Source organism: Callospermophilus lateralis, chromosome 7, assembly GCF_048772815.1.
Source record: "Callospermophilus lateralis isolate mCalLat2 chromosome 7, mCalLat2.hap1, whole genome shotgun sequence".
In the NCBI taxonomy this organism is placed as follows: domain Eukaryota; kingdom Metazoa; phylum Chordata; class Mammalia; order Rodentia; family Sciuridae; genus Callospermophilus; species Callospermophilus lateralis.
The window spans coordinates 97,520,304-97,538,891 of record NC_135311.1 but is presented as its reverse complement, the minus strand read 5'-3'; the positions used below and the strand labels follow the sequence as shown (position 1 = coordinate 97,538,891).

Here is an 18,588-nt window from a genome sequence, read left to right as displayed (position 1 = left end):
TATTGAATTCAATATCAGTTTTTAAAATGTAGATGAATATTAATTAAAATCAAACAAAATGGAAAACCTAGATCTTCAGTTATCCCAGCTACATTTTCAGGTGATCAATACACATGTGCCCAGTAGCAGCTATTTTGGACCAAGAAGCTCAGAAGCCACTGAAGAAGATTCAGTCTTCTTGGCTACACTTTTTTCACATTCAGTTGTGCTAGAAGCTCTCTAGTTAAAATGGAGAAACATAGTGCTGTGCAGGTGCTCTGTCTCCCTTCAGAAGAGAATGGTTAAGCCATTCACCTTCTGCCCTGCTCTTATCTACACAATAACTTCTGTGTTCAGAAGTCCTGGGGTACCTTGGCACCCAACAAATTCCTGACCACAATTTAGAATTCCAGAATCTTGGGTCTCAAAGGGGCTTTAACATATTTATGGGTCAATGCCTATCTAATCCCTACAGTAGAGAAAGCCTTATTATAGAATTTTTTAGAGGGTAGGAGTGGGCTCAGCCTCTCTTAAATACCTGGCAACAGATGGGTCATTTCATTCTCTTCTGGCTCACATGGTTCTCTGTGTCCTTATCTCATCTTCCTAACTAGGCTGGGAGCATGGACTGCCTTTTACAGCCCCACAATACTCACACAAAGGAAGACAATCAATAAATTATTAACTGAAGGTCTGGCTGACTGTAAGAATTCAAGGTCACTTGAAATATCAGGGTCATTGCATTTCACAAGTCCAAAGAACATTAATAAAATTGTACTCTGTGGTTGTGCAAGTAGCCGCCTTCTAAAGTTTACAAGTTTAGATTAGGCTCTCTTTTCAGCTTAGAAAAACTTTCAAGAAATTCTTCCTTGGGGCAAAATACTTCCCTCCCTTATCCATTAGTAGAAAGAAGTATACAAATAAGTGTTCTCAAATTGTTTAGGAATATTTGTTCACCTAGTCTCTAAAAGGTCACTGTATTTTTATTTTTTTTTATATAATTTCCCATTCTTGGAATCTTTCTCTGGTATGAGTGACACCTTGGAGCTCCTAGTTTGCAAACCATCCCAAAGCATGACCCAGATATACCAAGGCCATGCACCTGGGTCACCAAATGAGCAAAGGGACTCTTCATGCCTGCATGATTTTTATCTTTGTGAAGCTGAGAAAATGCAGGGGAGGAAGGAAGGAACAAAGAAGTTCTCTTAAGAAAACCTCTGTTGGCCTTTGTGTTTTCCAAACTAATGAGTGTTTGTTTTTCCTCATGTCTGCTCAGGAAACCAGGTGCTACCTCCCGGAACTTCTCTTGGAAGTGGGCTCACACCAGAGGCTGCAAAGGAGCTTGGCCTTCGCCCCGGGGTCCCGGTGGCAGCCTCACTCATTGATGCCCATGCCGGAGGACTAGGTAATCTTTTATTCCATGCCACAAACAGCTGTGTTTAAGTGGAACATTCAGCAGAGCTAAGACACCCATTTTGTGTATTTAAAGCAAAGGTCAAGGATTAGTGAGTTAAGGTGTAATAATTAAAAGCCTTTTCACAGATAGGCATTTGGATAGAATTATAGACCTACCTTTTCATCCAATATAAAACCTATTTATATATTCTTAACTTTTTCAACATAGGAATATAAAAAAACTTGATCTGAGTAAGTGTCTGGATGGCTCTTCAGTTTATTGGAAATTTGAAAAGCACATGCTCACTTTTGTCTAGTAGGTTTGATAACAATGCACTTACTCTACTCTGTTTTCTAATAGTATTGCAAAACCTTGTAAGTCTAACAGGTTTGTTCTTATAATATTTGGTTTTTGTCATATATCCGTTTACTTGGTACTAGTCTTGATTTCATGTCATATATAACTCTAAAATCTGTGATTCGTGCATTCATTAATTCATTCTCAAGTACACATTGAGCATTTCCCATGTCATGGCATAATGCTAGGAAACTGAATTTAAAATAAAACCAAACCAGGGCTGTGAATGTAAGACCCCGCGTTTGATCCCCAACACCAAAATAAGTAAATAAAACAAACAAATGTCAAATTTTAGTGGAAGTACACGTGAAGTCAAAAAGATTTATTGTAAAAATGTGGTGACTTTGTTCTTATCCACATTCCTTTTACAGTTTTCTTTTCTTTCTTGGGTAATTTGACTCTCTCTCTCAGTGTCTCTCCCTTTGCCCTTCCCTGTAGTTTTTTCTATATTTCCTAGACTTTCATTCTAATAGCTTTTATGAACTGTGGTTCATAGTTCATGGCATGAGTTAAAGAAGACATGATTGTTGGAATTTCAGAATAGAATGGGATCTAATAGAATAGAACAGAGTAGAACACATAAGAGTACATCTCATATAGTAAGGATAAGCACTGTTTTGTGGATCTGTTTCCTGTGTGTGTGTGTGTGTGTGTGTGTGTGTGTGTGTGTGTGTATTCTAGGCAATGAAGGAAATTTCTTATTATGAATCATGATCAAAAACCTGACCAGGTTTGGTGGCATACCAGTTACTTGAGAGGCTGAGGTAAGGGGATCACTTGAGCCCAGGAGATTAGAACCAGCCTGGGCAACATTGTCCCATTGGGGATGACTTTTAGGGAACACACACACCACAGTAGCTCTCTACTTTTCCAGGTAGATGACACCTCCCCCCACCTCAGTCTCTTTCTTTCTCCTTTTGGTGATCCTGGAGATCATGCATAGGTAAGGACTCTACCACTAAGCTATACTACTTTCACTCCTCTAATTTGAAATCCTTTCTCAGATGGTTTCTTCTCTGCATATCCTTCTTTGGAGTAGACAGATATATTAAGAAATTCTTCAGATTGTGCTTCTTTCATTACTTCTATTTTTTTGAAGAAATGATTACCTTGTGTTTTAGTTTCTGATTTATCTGCTTATCTTTTCCACTAGACTGTGAATTCCTTGAGGACTCCTCAATGCTGAGCCTTATGTCTTGTTTTTAAAGGTGCTTGATAAGTTTACTAAATAAAGTCTCATTAAGGCAAGAATAAGGTAAAATGGCCTTAAACTTACAGTAAAGGCTGATATGTTTCCTTGTGTGACAGATTGTTCTTCTGCATGGTCCACAGACTTGCAGAAACAGTATGGCACTCATCAATCTATGAACGTGTCTGTCCTGTTCATCTTTCTGTCCTCAGGCTCTGTGGCACAGTGCCTAAGAAATAGTAAACAAGCAGAGTGTGTGTGACTGGTCGAGAGGTACATAATGGAGCCCTATTATAGGCAAGGGTGTTTGTCTCAAAGCACTTTGTAGTGTGAGCAGTGTGTGCTTTTGGTTGGAATGCATGATTTGGGTTTTTAAGTACAAGCACAGAGAGAACTGAAGGTCCAGCTGGACATGGAGTGCTCCTATCCCTAGTAATCCTGATGTTCTACATCACAGAAGACTCCAGGGAAGCTTTCTTCATTGTGATTTTGCAATTGTCCCTGGGGCAACAGTCTCAACCATCCACCCGCACCCAGGTGACAAGCACTTGGCTGCTCATCCATGTGCTGAAAGAAATAAGGCTGCACTCAGGAGCAACAGGCACTGTCGTTTCCTTGTTGGCGTCCCAGACCTCTGTAAAGGACGTGCCAAACACACCTTCTTACTTCTCCCTAGGACTTTCTGTGCTCTTCAGTAGGACAGACTTCCAGATGACCGTGGCTTTCTCCTAACAGATATGCTCAATGATAGAATTTTTACCTGTAGACACTTTGGCTTAGACCTTTTGTTCCCTTTAAAATACAAATGCTCTTGAGTCAGTGAGTTTCCTCTATGTTTTCCAAAAGTTAGTTTTTAAGTGGAAAGATAGGATAAGACATTAGATTCTTTAAGGACTTGAGCTTTGTGCCAGCAATAGCTGGGAAGGGAGTTCTTGGTCACACAGGATTGGAAATCCCTACTTAACAATTTTGAACAAGTTTGATCCTTCTTATACCACTCCTCTCCCCTTCACCTTATGACCAGTTCAGAATCAGAATATCTGGGAAAGACAGGAGCCATAGAACAAATGTTCCCTCTCACTTTCCACCTTGCCTTCACCCTCTCAAGATGTGAAGAATAAGAGAGGCCTAAACATCCTAAAAAGATCACCCACTAGTCAAACCAAAGATTTACTAAAAATCATGCAACCTTATCAGCTATGTGTTTGGAAACCAGAGATTATCATCATGAACAAACCATAGAACTCCTATTCCTTTCAGAGAGAAAATTCTCTGGCCTGCTTAATAGTGTTCTTTTATGATAGTGAATCTTCTGAGACTTATTGTAACACTGTGATAAGGGCATTCCACACACAGTCTGAAGATCTGGATTAAATTCCTATTCTGCTTACACACAGTGTGCCTTTTAACATATTCCTTTCTTCTTCTATAGTAAGAGCTAGCAATCTTTTCATAGAATTGGTATAAGAAATGATAATGTAAATAGTTAAAGCAATTGGCCTACTAACTGGCACACAGTAAGCATGTAATAATGAGGTTTGATTTCCTCACTCCAGAACCACAATGCCTGACACAAAGTAGAAGCTTCATAAACAATGTTGCCTGTTAGGAAGTTGTTTCCTGTTAGGAAGTGTCTTACCAGAACTGGATTCTTAAGGCAAGACATGTGGAGAAGGACCAGAGGTGCTGGACTCCCTCTGCCTTCCCTGAATTTGCCCTCAGTTTCCTCCTCTACCCATCTATCACAGAAAGCAGGATTCACTGCTTTAAGATTCTGTCTTGGTCAAGATCAGATACAGCCCCAGGAACTGCTTGGATGCACTCTATGTCAAAAGATCCCCAAATGTCAGGAACGAACTCAGCTTTGAAGTAGGAATTGGAGGCCAGCCCTGCCTGTCACAAACAAGCTCTGACAACTGTGGTCACTTCTAGTGCTAGCCTAGTATGACCTATCTTGGACTCTATGCCCCAGGAGAACCTGGGATGGGAGGATACAGATCATAGGAGCAAGCACAACTTCACTCATGCTTTTTCCAGCTCTGGAAACAAGGAGGAAGGACTTTGCCGGAATAGAAATCAAAGATAGAAAAACATTTTGTTCTTAAGGTGCTGGTTAGCAAGTTCTTCAGCAGACAGCCAGAAGATAGGAGTAGCTTTGTTTGCACTTTGTGGGGGTGGTTCTGGCCAGGGCTCCAGCTGGTGGATTCTAGCTTATAAATAGCATTAACTTTGTTCCAGGTCTTTTCTTGGCTTTAGCACCCCACTAATCCTGAGAGGCAATAACAACCTGTTTTCTCTCTTAGGCCCCTCTCTTAGTTGTTATTCTTTATTGACCAAACTCCTGATTATCCATCAGATCTTGAAGATGCTACCTGTTTTTCTGGGAAGTCTTCCTTGACTCTCGAAGCTGGCTGAAGCACACTTTCTTCTTGGTTCTTACTTTGTCTTGTGTTTGCATGTTTATGTGCAACGTTGTTTCATCTAATTCCTAACCCCTTTAACACATGACCATTTTATCCTCATAAACCACAACTGTGCAGTGGTTTGCACATAGAGGGTCCTAAATACCTGCATATTTAGTAAATGAATGAATGGCATTTCCTCCATAGGGGGTGGATATTTCAGCTGAGAGATATAGTAACCTCTCCTTATAGAGGCAACTGTCCTTAAATAGAAGTTACATCTGACTCTGTTCTCTAGGAGCAAGAGAGTCTGGTTTGTACACTCCCTAAGCAACTCCTAGGTGCCTGGAAATCTCCATCCTTTGTGTTCCCACCATATTAGCAGGTTTTGGCCAAGAGCAAACTTTGTGGCTAGGTTTAGCACCACTCTTTGATGAACAATACAGGATTCTTTGCCAGATGTTGGATTGGCTTAAATTGCTCATCTGGGCCAGATGTTGTAATGGCTTAAAAACTGCTCATCTGAGTTGCAGAGTCGAACCAAAATAAGGATTTTGAATTTCTTTTCTTCTTTTTTTTTTTCTTTAATGACAGACGAATTTATTCAACTAGTCTTGGAAAAGAGTTTCTGATCAGTGCTTCCCAGAGCAAAGCATAGTGTGTTCAAATAAGCAATAAAATACATCAATTTCTTATCTTACCATTATCAGTGTTCTAGAAGAATGAGTAAGCAGACAGCAAATTTACTTAGCTTGATGATTTGGGGGAGTATTTATAAGATATATACATATGTATATATATATATATATGTGTATGTGTGAATATATATTAATAAATTAAATAATTATTAATTTATTTTTTAATTTACACATATATATTAATACACACATATATATACATATATATGTGTGTGTGTGTGTGTGTGTGTGTGTATATATATATATATATATATATATATATATTCGTCATGTTTGACTAAGAAACATACTTACTAGGAATAAAATCCTACATATCTAAACATTAGGATTACTAACACGTCTGTGTTCAACATAGAATAGCTCCTCACAGCAACACTGAAGTGCAGTTAGGACTGGTATGTGTACCCTCATAGTGATGAGGGAACACTTGAGTTTCAGAGATCTCTGGGCAAATCAGCTGTAGATCCAAGATAAGATAAGATAAGATTTTTATTTCTTATCTTACACTTTGTTCTCAACTTATTTTTAAAAAAATTTCCTGGAAGTACAGAGTTGAACCCAAGGTCTCATGCATACCAGACAAGCGGTCTATCATTGAACTACATCCAAGCTCTTTTTCAACATTTATTTTGAGGCAGAATCTCACTTACTTACCCAGGCTGGTCTCAAACTTATGATCCTCTTGCCTCAGCCTCCCAAGTAGCTGGAATTACAGGCTCATGCCACCAAGCCTAGTTTCAAAGCAACTTTTTACATACTGTTATTTTGTTCCACTTGTCATTTGAGACCATTAAGGCCCCTGAGACTGTCTAAGCTGCCCACAGTCAGTCAGTGGCAATGCATGATTCAACCCATACCATCTGATTCCAGAGTTCATGTTTTTCACTCTTGTATTATATGGAATGGCATATCTACTAATATGTGATGCAGTCTACTCTTAAGTAGACTTAAGATACCATCTGAGCAAGTAAAAATCTTGAAAAAAGAAAGTCTCTAATAAGTACGTATTGATAAGCAAATTTACTAGTCAATGGGGAAATAAGGTAAATATGAGAGAGAAGTGTACTCCTGGAGATTATAGTCTAGTGGAGAAAACAGACAAGCACATAAAGTAAATTTCAGTTATTCGTGCCAATGTAGAAGGCTTTGGCAAGCCACAAAGAGGGCTCAAACTTGAGACTTGAAGAATTATGAAAGGTTTCCTAGAGGAAGTAATGTCTGGTAATATAACTACAACAATTCCTGTCCTGTTATTGCTTCTTGGTAAAGTAAAATTTATTTATTATCACTTTTAAGTTTTAATTAGGCTTTATTTCTAATAATAGCAGAATAATTAATAAGAACATAATAATTAGACCCACTGTTCTTCTTGATGCTACTGCTACTCTGACCATTTCTTATCTGCCTCCTCTGTGCCAAGGACAAGCTTCACATACTTTATCTCCCACTCCTTACAATAATCCTATCTATAAGATTGAGGATGCTTCTCTTTGAATTGAAAGCAGAAAGAGTAACAGTCCCACAGTCACACAAGTACAGTCATATTGCAAGATTTGAACTTGAGTTTGACTCCAAAGTTTATGTTCTTTTGCTCTAGATCTGTAATTCTCAACCAGGAGTGACTGTATCACCTGAGGAACATATGCTGAAGTCTGAAGACACTGTTTATCATATCTTGGAAAGAGCAAACAGTACTGGCTTGTGGTGGGTAAAGGCCAGGGATGCTGATGACCATTTTAGCCTGCTCAAGCTACCCCTCTACAGAAAAAAACTATCCATCTACAAATGCAACAGCAATGCAGTTGAGAAACCCTATTCTACTCTGAAATACATTCAGGATATTATATTCCTTTATTCATTCAGTTTGTTTCTATAGAAGCTAAAAAGCAGAACTCAAAATAAGGGTTTTGCTACTATCTTTTTGTTTTGTGACATTAACTCTTCAATGAAATTAGTTGTGAGATAAGAAAATCCAAGTGAATACTGAGGAGTAGGGAGTACAAAATTATTTCAGTACCATCCATCTAACTAAAGTCAAACCTCCCTGGACCAGTTGGCCTTCTTTCCGTTCTGACACTCTCCTTTGCTCACAGGCTTCACGGTTTGGGAACCTCCTCTCCCCAACCCAACTAGGCAATCGTACTTATCCGTCAACACTCAAGTCTGTTACTCCCACTGTTGAAATGTCTCCAAACTTAATCTCACTCTTAGGGAAACATCAATCCCTCCCTATTCTGTTTCTGCAATTGCTTTATACTTATTTTAGTTTTCCCCCAAATCATATTCCTCTTTGTATGCCTACCATTTGGCATAGAACACACATTCAGCCCACATGTACATCAATGAATTCATTGATAATTAAAGTAACAAATATGAGGATTTTGAAAACGCAGAAACAGCGATTGCTAATTCTGGGTGAGGGAGCCTTTGAAAAATATAGATGAACAGGCCCGATCTTGCTGAAGGTTCTGAGTCTTAATGTCTGGGGTCAGGCCTGGGAATCTGATTCTAAGTGCAGAAAATATCACCTGGTATCCAGAGGAGACAGCTGTGGAGACAAGTGGACACTGGGGACCTGGGGGTCAGAAGCAGTGGTGATGGTTGAACATTTGTCCAGGAGGCAAATCAGACCAAAGCAGAGCTGTGCTGTGAAGGAACCAGGCCCAGGCTCTGGCCAAGAGCTGGGGGTAGGAGCGAGCTTACCCAAAAGAGAGTGAAGGTGAGTCCAAAGAGGCAGACTGTGTGCAAGAAATGGAGGGGATTAGGAGCACAGATAAAGTTGTGCTGGGAATCTAGAAGGAGAAAAGCCGTGCCAGTCCCGAGCAGATAGAGCAAGGACATCTTGAGGAGTTCCTGGATGCGAGTCAGAAGGGGGAGGAAGAATTTGTTAATGCGATTTCAAGTTTATTGTTTTAAGTTGAGGTTAGGTTTCATGGAAACCAGCACGGCCTGAGACCTCTGCAGCTGTGTGAGCGTGGCACGGCTCATGTAGTGCAGGGGCAAAGAGGAGATGGGGGGGGGGGGATAACTGTGCGTTTCACGTTCCCAGGCTCCCAGGCTTCTTTGGAGTGGTATGCTTCTCTGGAAAGGGAGCACAGGCCTGAGCTGGACACCAGTCTTTTACCCTGTGGACAGAGAGCTGGGAGGGATCCAGGACCCCAAGGTTACAGCTGGCTCTCCATCTCACCCCTCTTTAAATCTTGTGTCGCACAATTCAGTGTGCACAGCTGTGACCTTGCCATGAAATCATAACTTTTTTTTTGTTTGATACATACGCTCTGTTTGGATAATGAGTTTTAGAACTAAAAAGTTGCTCGCAGATTTTCTCTACCAAATTCTTTAGTTTGTAGATGAGAAAACCAAGGCCCAGAGACACAGTGAATCATCAAAGTTATACCAGCAAATTACTGTCAGTTGAAAACCTACACATCCTAATTCATTAGCCAGGGCCCTTCCCCCATTATGTAACACCATCTCCAAATTAGGAAAAGAATGATTCCTGCTGTGTTATTCTATTCCATACCTAAGATCCCATTTAATGACTACAGTCAGTATCATGGGTGGCTATTAAATAGGTAAATTAGTTTTTCAAAACCACACATGAATAAGTCTCTTTGTTTTGTTGTCACAATCTACACTTAGCTCCAAAGAGTCTCCCTCAAGGCTGGCAATAATAATAACACCTGGTATTCAAGTTTGCTCCAAAGAACTCAAAGCTGTTATTTTTATTTCAGCTGCCATTTATTGAACATGTATTCTGTGCCAAGTGTTTGGCTAGGTACTTTAATAGTCACTATTGTCAGCTTACAACATGCTGTGAGCTACCATTATTTTCAACATTTAACATTCAAGGAAATCAAGGTTTCATAACTTGCTCAAGGTAACGTGTTAATAAATGATAGAAGTTCTGGGTCCAGGTCTCTCTAACTCTGAGGCCCATGAGGTTTTCCCTAGTCACCCTGGCTATTGTATTTATGTGTACAGATATATCTGTGCCTTTCCTTAGGTTAGCCTGTACTCTCACCAAAGTATATCTGTGTCTGTAAATTGTGTCTGTTCAGCATTCTTCTGGGTAGGTATTTTCTAGATCCATTTCATGGATGAGAAAGATGAGGCCCAGAGTGAGGAAGTGACTTTAATAAAGGATTCCCAAAGAAGCACAAAAGTCTAGTTTCTACCAGTATGGGGAATAAAGCCAGGCTTGTTAAAGCAGGCTGGGAGTGGGATATGTAGCTGTTATTTTTTTTCTCTGTGTTACAGAGATCAGTGATATTTATATTGAGATCAATTTTGTGACTCTCATTTAATTAACTCATTTCCTTTGTGCAGTGACTTGCCATTTTTAAACCATCACCCCCAGGAACAAGGAAGGTAGTTTTGCTTTCCTTTAATGGTTGAGAAACTGACACTTCAGGAAGTGAGGGCATTTGCCCAAGGATATAGACCCAGAAAGGTAGATCCAAACTCAAACCCACCTGACCCTGCCATGCTTCACTTCTGCTCATTGCCTCCTCCACATCCCACAGTGAACAATACTGTCGGTGCATGCAGCAGAGTGTCTTGACCCTGCCAGTTCCTTTGCCCAGAGCCCTGATTTTGAGCTCATCTCTGACCATCTCATCAGCCCTAGAACTTTATTGTTGCTGAGGGAATTTTTACCCAGCAGGTTCCACTTATTCTCCCATGTGGCTGAGAATATGAGTTACCATTTTCCTTTGCTGAGCTTGGGAACCAAAGCAAAAACACACAATCACCCAGTCCCCGGTTCTGACATTGCCAACCACCTGTTAGGAGGACCTCCCACTCCAAGTTCAAAAGGTAGATGGCTGCTTGAAGAGTGTTTGTTTGGGGGCCCAGAGTCTAAGATTGCACTTGCGTCATAGGCTGCAAGAGTAGGATCAAGGCCACTGTTTTTCATGGCACAGAAACTCTGCACGTGGTGCTTCCCACCCATATACTATCCCTGAGTCCTACTGTTGACTTTGGGCCGCTCATTTCAGCAGCCGATGGTGAGAAAATGCACATCTCCAGTTACTGTCCCACGGCAGCAACCTCACATCTGAGCTGCTGACAGCTTCCCTATCATCTCTCTGTAGGCCTGATTCATTTTCTTGTTTTCAATTTTCTCTTAATTATTCATTCATATAAGTCATTATAAAGAGCAAAGAGAAATAATTTTTTAATTTCCCCACACTGAGCATCATGAGGACTGCCTGAGTGCCTTCTGTAGCCAATGTAGACATCTGTAGAAGCTGAGAAGGAAATGTTGGAATATGGGGAGGCCATACTAGTCTTCAGTTGTATCATTCAACTGCATTCTCTCCTGCCTTTCCACAATGCTAATCCTCATGTATGCTCTGTATATGACCCTGATGTAAGAGTATGGCTCTCTGAAGACAATGATAATTTAAAATCTTGAGGTCACACAGCACACTTGTGAGGACACATAACTGATTTAAATTCTGGTTCTGCAGCCTGTTTTCTGCTCCTTGGGAACTCACCTGACATTCCATGTCTCACTTACCCCACCTGTGAAATAGGAATAAAAATAACACCTACTTTGTGGAGCTGTTTGAAGAACAAATGAAAGACAAGTATTATAAAGCACTTAAAACAGTGTGTGGCAAAGCTATTCTGTATGTTCAGCTGTGATTGAGGTAATCTTAGTAGAAGTACACTGTGAATGATGCTAGTGGACAAAAGAAACTCAGATTTATTCCTCTATGTGATGCCCTCTTCCTATGTGTCAGGCATTGTTTTAGGTGGATTAGATACAGTGATAAACAAAGACAGCTTTCTACTCATAGAGCTTCTGGCCTTCTGGGGGAGTTCATAAACTCTTATATAAGCATATATATGTACATTTATTGTATTGGTGTATGTATGTGTTTGTGCATACATGCCATTCACATATCCATGTGTTTATATGCAATATGCACTTGTGTTTATGTGTGCATGCACGTGATCTTCATGACATGTGTATTGCATGTGTATGTACTTGTACTTGTGCTTGTGTATAACATGTGTGCATGTGTATTTGAATATATATGTGTATATAGTATATACATGCACCTATGTGTATGTGTGTTTGTATTTAAGTGTTTATTTATGTGTCTGATGTATATATTCATATATTTGATGTCTCTTTATATATTCTGTATATGTGTACATACATTTGTATCTATGAATATGTGTATGAACATCTCTGTTCATGTAAAAACACACATATGTGCGTGTGTATGTATGTGTGTGTGTGTGTGTGTGTGTGTGTGTATATATATATATATATATATATATATATACATACATACATACACAGTCATGTACCATATGATGATGTTTCAGATCATGATGGACTGCATATATGACAGTGGTTGCCTACTGACACTGTAGCTATCTTAGCTTATGTAAGTATAGCTTTGATGTTTACACAATGATGAAATTGTTTAGCAATGCATTTCTTCAAACATATCCTCACTGTTATGTGACACGTGACTGTATGTATGGTATGTATGTGATAATGCATGCATGTGTTTGCACAAGGTGCCACCAAGTGTCACAAAGAATGGATCTATATAAAGTGACAGAAAGTTCCAGGAGGTGCATGGTACAGAGAGGGCAGGAAATTTCAGTCCAGAATGGTGACTTTTGAGGAGGCATTTCATCATATAAGAAGTAAGGTGAGATTAATGTAGTTAGCAAATATGCATTGGGCTGAGACTTTACTCAGATATGTGCTGGGCACTGGCACACCAGTATGAAGAGGGCTTGGTTCCTTCTTCAGGTTCTCAGCAGCTGGTGGAGAAAAGAGTTTTGACCTCAGAACAATCAGTACATCTGGCACACTGCTCCTTTAAAAGGTGAGGAATATGTTGCAGGCGCATACTGATGGATCAGTCAGCTTTGCATGGACAAGTTAGGAAAGTGTTGCTTAGGAAGTTAAAACTGGGATCAGCATTTTAGAAGGCAGGAACAGCATGTGCAAAGCCCAGGAATGTGAGAAGTCCTGACTTAGTCAAGGAGCATTTCCATGTGGCAAACCATTATTTGGGTATGTGAGGGAAGCAGTGAGAGTGAACCAGGAAGATAGGACCTGCGGAGCTCCGTGTGGGCTCTGAAGCCGTTTCCTGGGTTCAGATTCCTACCACTCTGTGCCTCAGATTTCTCTTCTATCATCAAGAGTGAGAAGAGTGCTCCCAGGGTTATTATAAAGATGCCTTCTCCTGATGCTTCATGAGCAGTCCATGTGTCAGCTACTCCAGTTTGGAAACCGGAATGTAGAGGGTTTTGAATTAGCAAGGTAAGAAGTTTTAGATGCTAAAATTAATTTGACTCAACCCTACCTATTCAGATAGCTTCCTTAGCAATGATTCTGATGTGAAAAGTATATGGAATGTTCTACATTGAGCTTGTGTCTTTGGGAGTACATCTATGATTTTTAATACTAATCAGTGATACTCAAAGGAGTGGTTAAGGCAGTAAAATGTAAATACCTTCTCATTTTGAGCATAGAGCAAAGCTCACTTAAGTGGAATAAGTATTTATTTTGCCAGGCTCTGAGGAGGACTTAGGAGTGACCTACTCTCTACAGCACTCCTCAGTTCACCCTCACAGCCAGACCTACCTATCTGTAGAGTACTGCCTGGCCAGGACACCCTGTCCCTCACCTTGAACTCCCTTCTCTCACCATTCCTGTTTCTCATCTGCCATGTCTGAGGGTGGACAGTGTTGAGCCCCATGGTTCATCCCCACTCCCGTCTCTGCCTCTATCTTCCATGAGGGGAATTTTGTCTCTATTCCTGCCTCTTCACCCTATTATCTCTTCTCCATTCTTCAAAACCCAACAGAAAATGTACAGACTTCCTCCTGGTTGTTGTCATCTGAGCTGAAGAATATTCTTCCAAAGACTTCTGGATTTCTCTGCCTATACTTTTTATGTTCCCATCTTCATTTTGTTAGTGGTAAAGACAAATTTTCCCATATGACTTCCCATTTTAGTTAGAAATAACTATTTACTAGAGACTGAGAATGGAAAATATATGAAGGGACAACATGAGAAAATATGGCATTCATGTTCATTTATTGTAAATTGAATTCCCATTATGGATAACCTAACCCATACTTTTTTGAAGTATTTTAAAGTTTTTTTTTTTAAATCTTATTTCTAAAGTTATTTGTTTAGCACTTTTCAAATTGAATATGCAGAGCCACCCAAGGAACTAGTTAAAATGCAGATTATTGGTTCCCCAAATCATCAGTGACTCATCAGTAGTTTTAACTGGTTCCTGAATATGTACACTCTATCAGCCACCATGTGATCCTGATGGATTCACCAGTGATACCTTAAAAGGTAGCAAAAGGTTACCCAAACTCCGGTTGGTTGCAATCAAAAATTGCTTGTGGACTAGGGATAGAACTCAGTGGTAGAGCACATGCTTAACACGTGTGAGGCCTTGGGTTCAGTCCTTAGCACACACACATGCACATGCACACACAGTTTTCTATATACAATACGGAAAGAGACAAATTGAATCCAGACTAATGAAAAGACTGCATTTTAAAACTTTTGTTTCCAAGGCAGACAGTTAAAGAGCTCTTGCAATCTGTCACACTTACCATGAGCTGTGTACTACCTGTGTATATACCTGATGCTACTTGATGTGGACAACAAGGCTTATGGCTATGTGCACTCTCACCCCCCACCCCCCACTTAAAGATAAGAAAGAGACTTACTCAGGCTCCACTAATGTGGTGGCATAGAAAGAATCTTGGTCTGTCTGACCCCAGTGGTATTCTTCTTACCATTATATAGCTTCACCCAAGCCAATGTTTTAAGTAAGCTAGCTGTAGATGATTTAAAAAACAAAATTCAAAAGACAGAATACATGTAAATTTTGGTTCAAAAGCTCAGGTACAGGGAAAGCTAATGCACTTATATTTTGCTTAAAAAGTGTGTTAGGTTCTTGTTACATATTGTTACAGGCTCCTGGGCTGAATTTAGTCTAGAGAGTTAAAAGTGTACCAGCCTGTGACTCACCCGCTGTGAAACCCTGCAGGGGGCATCTCCTACCAGTATCACTAACATGAGTGAAAACCTTCCTCACTTTCTGCATCCAGGCTTCTCACAGCTGAAAGTTGTAAAGAAAAGCCCACACAATTGAATTCAGTGTAATACATTAAATATGCCCTAATAATGTGGCTCTTAAAAGGAGTTCATGCATCATTTACTATGATGTAACATTATTACCAAGCCTAGTGCATCTGGCCTAATAACCTTGTCCTGTTGTACATATCTCCATCATTTAATGTAACACATAGACAGTAACATTTAAACACCTCAACACATGGTTACATTACTGACTCTTCCACCTAGACTGAGCTTCTTGTGAACAATAAAATCTGGTCATATTTCTTTCTGTAATGTCAGATACCAGAGTTTAATTCAGTCAATTAATGAATATATTCATGAATGAACAAGATTGCTTAATAGTATGCTAAGTGCTAGACTAGTTATGATGGCAAATGCAATACAAAGAAATAGAGATATGGAGTAAGCTCTACGGGAATTTGTAAATGGGAGGAGTCATTTTCAGTTGAAATAGAAAGGCAAAGGAAGATCAAAGACACTAGTATTCATTGAAGGACCTCAGTGTGACAGAAATGTGCTGGAAAGGTCACTCATAAAATCTTCACATCCACTCCACCAGTTTACGTAAGGTCCCACCATTAGTAATGAAGAACCCCAGAGGTCAGCTTCCATGGCCCTTCAGAAAGTGGAAAGGAGCAGCCTTTGAACTGAAGCTAGATAATAGGTGTGCTCTCCAAAAGAAGCAATGGAATGCACAGTATTCTGGTTGGAAAAGATAGCATCTTTGAAGATTGGGCAATGTAAGCACCTCAACTCAGCTGAAACACATGGTATCTATAAGGGATTCCTGCAAGATGAGACTATCAAGATAAGTGGAGTCAGGTTAGGAGTCCTTGAGTACCCTGTTAAAAGTTTATGCTTCCTTTTCCCCACCCCCTCCCCCCAGGAACTGGAGGTGAAGTTTGTCTTAAGGGACTTACCTGAAGCAAGGCTTTATGTTCTTTGAGGAGGCACAATAGTTTGTGGTGAGGACAAACTATTAGACTGACCCTTCATTAGCGAGTGGCACTGGACCTTAAAAGGGAGAGATGCAGGCATCAGAGAGCTTCCAGCAAGGAACTTGAGGACCAAGAACAGAAAAGAAGCTGAGTTGGACTCAGCATTTCCGGCCTTTTGCACTCTTGTGTCAAGTCTGCAGCTCAGAGGCTGAGAAGGAAAACATCAATTTAGGCAGGCTAAAGCTGGAAGATAAAAATTTGAGGGTAGCAATCACAAGAAAAATACTGATAAAATAAATGCTGTGGGATTTTAGCTGGGACCTAGGAATAAAGGTGAACTAGAAATGGGCAAATTTTACAAAAGCCAAAGCCCAGCTTTGAATCACCACTGGACAAATTCAATTACTCTATTCCTCCTCCAGTTAACTGCAATAAGCAAAATCATATCCTTCCTAAAGGAAAATAACATAATCAGTGGCTCAAGTTATATCTGAGAGTTTTCATATACAATATCTGCATCCAATAAAAAGTAATTTAAACATACAAAATGTAGGAATTTTTATAAATCAAAAGGAAAAAGCAACATCAATCCAGATGTTGGCCATATTAGATATGGACTCTAAAATATCTGTGATTAATATGTTCAAGAAATTATAGAATGGTCTGGAGAATTCAGAGAGCTGCAAAGTATGCTAAAGAAGTAGGAATTCTAGAGCTAAAAATGCAGTAATTGCGATTCAGAACTGAACAGATGGGATAAAGTCATCAACAGACAGTACCCCTGAAAGAAAGAATGAAGGGGACATGGGTCAGAAGAAAGTTACCCTCACCTCCACATAACATTTAGAAAGATGGAAAATATAAGAAATCCCAAAAGAATACAAGATACACAGCAGTTCCTATCAAGTCGATGTATAATTGGAATCCCAGAATCTTTGTTAAAACAGAAGCTATTTTGAAGAGATAATGGTCAAGAGGTGTTCAGAACCTCTAAAAGACCTCAAGTGAGTTTATTTTAGCTTCTAAAAAATTAATAATTTCATATTAAAAGGGTAAAAGAGAAAAATTACATGATTAGATTAGTAGTTGTTTTTTAAATGAACTTTGGTAAAATTTAACACATTTGTGATTTTTTTTTAAAAAATGTGGATCCTGGCAAATTAGGAATGGAAAGGCTCTTTCTTATTCTGATTAAGGGTATTTGCAAACAAAAAAAACCTAATGCCAAAACGACAGTTAATGTGAAACTCTGCAGGTGCTCCCTCTTATCTCTTCTTTTTCACATCATATTGTAGGACCTTGCCAATGCAAAAGTGAAGAAAACTGAATTAAAAGTATAAAATTAGACAAAACTGATGCCACATATTACAGAATTAGTCACATAAAAGTTTAAAAATATATACGTAAGATATTCAAGCTAGTAGCTTGGCAAGATTGTTACTTCAAAAAGCCAATACAAAACTCAATTTAAGCAGAAATAACCATTTAGAAAATAATTTTTAAATAGCCTGATTTATAATAATATCAGAATATCAAATACCTAGGAATAAAAGTGTTCTCTCTGCAGAAAGTTATAAAACATTTTTGAGAAACTTAAAGATGTCACAGATAAATGGAGAGATACGATGTTCATTGATCGGAAGGCTCAGTATTATAAATGCAATAGTTCTCACCAAGTTGTTCTATTGATTCAGTACATTCCAATTCAGAATTCAATTAGATTTGGGTGTGAGGGGCTGAAAATTGGTAGTCATTTGCAAGCTTATTTGGAAAAAGCTAATAATAAGACCACCTTGAAGAAGAACCAAGTTGGAAGGGCTTAATATGACTAGATATTAAAACTTATTATAAAAGTAATTAATACTGATATTGAGTGGGGATAGACATAAACTAGAGGAAATAATAAGGAGCCCAAACCAAATACACATGTATGGACAATTAATTTGGAACAATAGCAGCACTGTAGAATTGTGGTGATTTTTTTTTTCAGTGAAATAGGGCTATTTGGATATCAGTAAGTCAAAATTGAATTTTTGTCCCTGTCTTATACTGTACATAAAAATGACCTTCAGATGGAATATAGATCTAAATATGAAAAATAGAAGTGCTCAGGATAGGCAAATGTTTCTTATTAAATAGGATGCCAATATGAGGACAACCTTGAAGGAAAAGATTAGTGAATTGGATTGTGGTAAAATGAGGAACTTTCACTGGGTGAGGTGGAGCACAACTGAAATCCCAGCAACTTGGGAGGCTGAGGCAAGAGGATTGAGAGTTCAAAGCCAGCCTGAGCAACTTAGAGAGTACCTAAGCAACTTAGCAAGACCCTGTCTCAAAAAAATAAAAAGGACAGGGAATGTGGCTCAGTGGTTATGCACCACTGGGTTCAATACCTGGTACCAAAAATAAAAAATTTAAAAAATGAGGAGCTTTCTTTCATAAAAAAAAAAAAAAAGCTATTATAAGAGTGAAAAATGCAAG

General features: G+C 39.2%; 1 protein-coding gene across 7 annotated transcripts in view; it reads left to right on the top strand.

The window, feature by feature from the left end:
- The window catches only part of Fggy (FGGY carbohydrate kinase domain containing), a 399,645-nt gene that overhangs the window by 205,287 nt on the left and 175,770 nt on the right, over positions 1–18,588 (top strand). For all 7 annotated transcript variants that reach the window (XR_013091912.2, XM_076862364.2, XM_076862361.2 and 4 more), the window contains one exon: positions 1,256–1,384. Coding sequence is in view for 6 of the 7 variants with exons in the window: in XM_076862364.2 (XP_076718479.2) it covers positions 1,256–1,384 (129 nt within the window). In the remaining variant the exon portion in view is untranslated. The remainder of the gene's footprint in view (positions 1–1,255; positions 1,385–18,588) is intronic.